Source organism: Dermacentor variabilis, chromosome 4 (assembly GCF_050947875.1).
Source record: "Dermacentor variabilis isolate Ectoservices chromosome 4, ASM5094787v1, whole genome shotgun sequence".
In the NCBI taxonomy this organism is placed as follows: Eukaryota; Metazoa; Arthropoda; class Arachnida; order Ixodida; family Ixodidae; genus Dermacentor; species Dermacentor variabilis.
This window is the reverse complement of record NC_134571.1, coordinates 32,275,117-32,281,195: the sequence shown is the minus strand read 5'-3', so window position 1 is coordinate 32,281,195 and position 6,079 is coordinate 32,275,117. Positions and strand designations below refer to the sequence as shown.

The window sequence follows — 6,079 nt, the reverse complement described above, 5'->3', positions numbered from 1 at the left end:
TTGGTTGGTTGGCTAGTTCGTTGATTCTACGAGAAATAACGTAACCCACTGCCCCGGGGAATATGATAACGATGATGATGATGGCTTATTTAATGGCATGTGCCCCCTCAAGAACCGTGTTGAAGCAAAACGTCTTCTTTTTCCTCAATGCGCTTGCAGCCAAGCAACCAGCACACTTCGCGCATATATTTAAGAGAGGAATTCCTCATACTTTATAAAAAAGAATGCGTGTAATTTTACGCATGTGTGAGGGAAACAGCTGCTCAGATTGAGAACTCGATACAGTCAGTTGCTCTTTGAGAAACAACGACTTCCTTCATTTATTTCTTTCTCTGAACAATGCCACTCACGCTCCCACCAGAGGTCACTGCGGGCCGGCAAAGAAGAGCAGGGGCGAGGCGCCATGGGTACGTCGCACCGTTCCGTCTTCCACCATTATTCGTTGCAATTGTTTTTGTAGCACTTGAAATTCAGGCTCACTTGTTTATTTACATCGATTAGATAACATGAGAGCAGGCTTGGGCTAGAGAACCTCGTGAAGATATCAAAATTGCAAGACTCGCTAATGGCATTCAATGGACGCAGTCCGCGTCCCGATAAGGTCGGGCGCGCTACATACAACAGGGCGATAGAGACTGTGCCCATGCTTGCAGAAAGCTCGTACACTGGATCGTTCCTAAGAGCAAATTCGAATCGTTCCTGATGCCGTACACATTATTAGAGAAGGTGGAAAGTCGATTTCGAAGCGCACTTACGGGGAGGGGAAAGGCTTTACGAATTCGACCCCATATTACAGGTTGCTCATTGTCGCGTGAAGATTTTTCCGTGTCTTGTCGGCCAGATTGCCGCAACTGTCAAAAACTGATGAACGCGCGAAAGATAAGTGCCACTGGGCACGGGATGGCATGTTCGATTCGTGGTCACAGCGATCGCATCCCAACGACAGTGGAATCCAAAAGACGGTCGTGTACTTAGATTTTAAGCAGCCGTTAAAGAACACCAGGGCCAGAATTCGCACAGCCTTTCATTCGTAGGTTCTATTTTTCATTGGTCGGCCACCTTCGATAATAGCGTGTCGAGCATCAAGATTGCTTGACATTTGCTCTTACGGACAATTTTCGCGTAAGAGCATTTGAGCGAATACGGACCCCCGGGGCTTGTCATAATTATTTAAGGGCCACTACAGCATCCCTCATAGTCGGCTGTGAAGCTGCGCAATACAAAATGCCATCCACAAAGACTGGTGTTCGAGCCTAGGCTTTCGCATGTGCAGTTCAGAGTGTCTCTTCTCAGGACATAGTTCGAAATGCTGGCATTCATATATGCTCGTGTAACGTAAGCCCAATGCAAACGGTTTCACCCAAACGTTGGCCTAAGGCAGCGCACCCCAACAGCGTTGACGTGATCTAATTTCTCGCTGGCCAAGCTCTTAGCCGTAACAATCGTGCAGCCGAGAAAAATCGAGCTCGCGATCAGCTCGCTTGGAACGCGGCGTCTGAAACGCGGTGCTCGCGAACGCAGCATCTGCCTGTGAACCAACTATTTCGACACGTCGATGTTGATGTGAACCTCGCCACAGGAGTCGGGTTGTTTTGGCGCATGCTCACCTTACTCTACCCTACAGGGTAGTATTTGTGAGAGTCCCGCAGGCCCACGTCGTCACGCCTGCTTTTGTCGCGTGGATGTAGACACCCTGCATGCTGAGGAAATTATGCGTATGTGTACTCTGCCTCACGGGCTGTCTGTTGTGCAGCGAAAACAACCGCGCGCGGCTTGCCTCGGATGAAGAAAAGACACTTTCTCATTGTGGGGCGTTAATGCATCCGTCATCGTTGCCATCAGCTATAATGTCCCCTACGTAAAGATAAGAGGCGCAAAGTGAACGATACCTTTCTTTCTTCTTTTTTTTTTTAACGCTCCTTGTTAGCTTACTCGACCAATGACTCCCGGCGCACTGCGCTGAAGCTGATGACGTGTTTTGTAATTATTTGGCGAGTTTATCCTCACTAATGTCCCTCATTCAGTAAAGTATTGTTCATACAGAGTATTCCTTCCACCACGCAGCTACATTCAGCGCATTCAAGAACTGTAATTCGAGCGAGTTTTTAAGAATTCATATTTGACTTAAAGCGCACAAAAACAAGGAAACAGAAAGGAAGACCAAACAGGACGAGCGAAACATGCAGTGCACCCCCCTTAAGTATTTTCCTACTTACACGCATTGCTTAAGTACGCAATTGATTAGCTTTTACCTACCGTGTTCGTGCAAATATAACGCGTCCGCCCCCTCCCCCCTCCCCTCTCCCCCCTCCCCCCCTTCAAAAAAAATATATTCCTTGTCTCAGAACGGTGCCTCGCACTTTATACTCGGATTCGCGACATGAATATAACGTTGTTCTTCTTTTTTTTCTCTCTCTCTCTCCTGGTCGTCATGCTCCGCGTGCCCACTTCAATTTCGCCTCGCGCTAGATCGACGAGCTGGCAGTTGACACTTGCATCTTGCGCTGTATTTCTCCCTATCATTTAAAACGGTGTTAATGCCGCATCGATGTGCTTACGGCGTATTAAGCGCAATCGTGGTCAATACGATAGGCGTTGTTCGAACGGTCTTCGAAGTTGCGCGGTGTATCCCCACGCAATCGTTGAAATGCTTTGCCGTGTTCAAGTGGCCGCGATAATTTGTGAAATGCTGTTGGTCCAATAATCTAGCTTGGTGGGTGTGACGAAGGACGACTCACTTCTTGCCTACAGTGACAGATGTCAGTGCTCAACCCAAGGTCGATCCAAATACGCCGCGAAGCTTCGGGTGAAAAGCGGTTAAGAACAAATTGTTACCGACATCAGCAAGGGTGGTTATGGAAGCAGCGATCGAAGCGCGACTATGTGAGGAAGGAACAAACATTGGGAAAGAAAAAGGCGTTTTTTTTAATTAAAACGAGACACTGTCAGATTAATTCAAGGAAAATCAAAAGCCTATTCAATTTAAATGCGCGTGACGAGAAAAGAAAAGACAGCTCTATTTTACTTTATCATGATAAATAAGTTCCTTTTTTCAGCGCCCACAGTTAGAGGGCGCGTTGACGCCGCTATCACTCGCAATGCAATGCATCTCTTGAAGGGTGCAGAAATACGCGCTCCTAAAGATCACCTGTTACAATACGCCCTCCGCACACGTTGTCTTGTTTTGCTTGTCCACATTTGTCGGAATTTGATCGTGCGGGTAGTTTCATCGTTTCTTAACCTGTTCACTCAAAAGTTGAGTTAACGACCGCCAGATAATTGTTTACTTAGCTGTTTTCATGCGACTGCGCTGGCCGACAGGCTTGGCGTCCGACAAGGGGACAAGCACTCCACACCTAAAAACTTTCGTGGGGCTCCAAAGAAAGTATGTTCTGTGCAGGGGTACGACTTCGACCCCCGTACGGATGACCTTTTACTGCATTGCTTTCCGCGCTGAAAGCTCGGCACCCCTATCAAGTTGAACGGTGGGGAATTTGAATGTACAGTTGGAATGGCAGGCCACCGAATCAAACTTCGCGCCTTTGAGAACAAGATGACGTCAGTTCTGTTTTGAACGCATATGGCGTCACATTTTTTCTTCCGCCGGAAGTCTTCCCTCTTCACAGAGATGGCGCTTAGCCCCATTAACCGCCCATGAATAGTCTTTATTTGAACGTAGGACTTCTATGCAGCTCCGCTCCGCTACCTGGTAGATTTACCTTTCAACCTTTCACTTCATTTTCCGACGACAGTTCCCAGTAACGATGAATGAAGTCGTGCTGGCATGCGCTATTACGTGTCGTTTCTGTTTCTTTGCGGAATCACTTCGCGTTCTCATCTTCATATATATATATATATATATATATATATATATATATATATATATATATATATATATATATATATATATATATATATATATATATATATATATATATATATACTGAGGAACCGAAAGTCCGCCCTCGCTTTGTATTGAAAGGCCCCCCTTGCTAGTGGTCGCGTTAGTTAAGTGCGAATACTGTACATCTCGACTGCTGCGGCATTCGGGACCCAACTGTAATAATCCAGGATATCACAGTGCCCACCACTCTTCGTCAGGTTAGGCTATAGGTTTGGTTAGGTTGCTTTAGCCAAGGTTAGATTACGCGTTGCATTACGCTTCTCAAAATTGAAGCTCGCTCACTCACTCCCTTCCAAGATCAGACAATGACACCGACGAAGAGGGTAAGAGATAGCAAACATTGGGGGAGCTTGAAGTGGGTGGGGAAGGGGGGGGAGTGTAATATAACGGAATACAGAGCACGCTTTCATGTTAACCAACTCCTATAAATGTTTTTTCAGCTCTAGTAGCGAGAATCACAATAGTCATTCAACCTACAGCTCGGTGACACTCTCAAACTTTTTTTTTTTTGCAGAGGCTGCCTCCAAACGGAAAACGTAAGTATTACTCTTTGGACACTTCCATGGAAGAAACATCCCAACTCACACGTTTCTGTTTAGCATACTGTTCGCACCACCCTATACAACTTGCAGGAATCCCAACTTATGAGTGATACCAGGCGGCAACTTATGGCACGGCATACTTTCGAACATGAGCAACATTAATCTCCCACATTAACGATGAAAGCAAGATGTGCGACACATCAGCGGCAGCAATATTTTCGGTAGCCTAGTGTTTCATCGAAAATGGCAGAGAATTTCATTCTTGAAGTAAACAATAAAAATTATGGAATTCTGGGGTTTTACATGCCAAAACCTCGATTTGATTATGAGGCACGCCACAGTGGGGGATTCCTGCTTCATTTTGACCACCAGGGATCGCGCTCGCTATTTGGTTCCGCGACCTAGTGCTTAGCAACACAACACCATTATTTTTAAGCCACCGCGGCGGGTAACAAGCAAAAGGAGATTCAACAGACTAGCCGTAGCTTTGGTTGTCAATTGGAAAGGGCGCATATCTTTTAAAGTTATTTGCTCTCTCTTGCCGTTTTCATATATTCGCACAGCGATGCTTTCGGAAAGAATAACTAAACCTTATAATATTTATTTTTTATTTCCCTAACTGGTTGTTGCTTAGCCCTCCTAGGGCAGCTTTAACTATTTCTTTGGCGCTGGCATACGTTGCGCATACAAGGCCTATCCACTCATAACGAATTCTCAGAACTACACCAGCTTCGAGATAACAATACTCAAAGCATCTGACGAGATGCATTGGCATTCCAGTTATTTTTGAGCTTCATTTGCATAAAACAGCGCTTTCGTAAAAACGTAATTGGCACAGCAGTGAGTTTTTACTGAAAGCTTTTACCGCAAACCTGTGCCATCCTCACAAGTCACTGCAAGTCGATATACTTTGCAAACTCGCTAGTTGCAATTCGTAGATCGAAATGCGTGCCGTGAAATAACTGAAAAGATATTCACTTTAATTACGGCGATTATTTAAACAACCATTTTCATTTCTCGTCGATGTAATGGCCGCCTCATCGAGTAAATAAACTCAAGCGTCAGAATTGTGCTATCTGCTGCCTGCAATTATTAAAAATTAGGTGCGGCTAAGAAAAACTCCCTGCACATGCACGAATTCGTGTTACCGCGACAGCTACATTATAAGAGCACCCAGTCTCACTTACGCGTGCCAGCTTCGAAACTTCGACTTCATTATTTCGTTAAACATTTGTCAACCTTCGAATAGACGACGACTATAGAACCGTGTAATATGACCTTCGAAACATTACAGGCGGCGCAAGAAAGTGCCATTCATCACGGGACGCGACATCCTGCTCTGCGTCGCCGGCATGGCCGCAATGAGCGCAATCGCCGTCGTATTTTTCTTCGCCGGAGGGGGTAAGTTGGCGGAATCGTGATGAACTTTGAGAATCCCGCTATAGCCACCTACTTAGTTTGCCGTGCACTTTAGCGGCCCTGAGGAGAACTTCGCGGAGGTGTGTGCGTGCGTGTGTGTATGTGCGCGTAGCTGTGCGACCACTTCGCCCCTGTACAACTTGCCGTTGCAGAACACAACAAACGCCAGCTCCGTCAGGCGGCCGCCCCCGACGCTCATAGGGAAGCCGCGCCA

The 6,079-nt window shown here is 46.2% G+C and overlaps 1 protein-coding gene across 1 annotated transcript in view; it reads left to right on the top strand.

Annotated features, from left to right (window-relative positions):
• The first annotated feature begins 363 nt into the window (after positions 1-363).
• Positions 364-6,079, top strand: part of LOC142577726 (uncharacterized) — a 6,908-nt gene continuing 1,192 nt past the window's right edge. Inside the window, exons 1-4 of the mRNA XM_075687179.1 lie at positions 364-407; positions 4,419-4,440; positions 5,741-5,847; positions 6,018-6,079. The exon at positions 6,018-6,079 is cut by the window's right edge and continues 295 nt beyond it. Of these exons, the coding sequence (XP_075543294.1) occupies positions 404-407; positions 4,419-4,440; positions 5,741-5,847; positions 6,018-6,079 (195 nt within the window). The 5' untranslated portion in view covers positions 364-403. The remainder of the gene's footprint in view (positions 408-4,418; positions 4,441-5,740; positions 5,848-6,017) is intronic.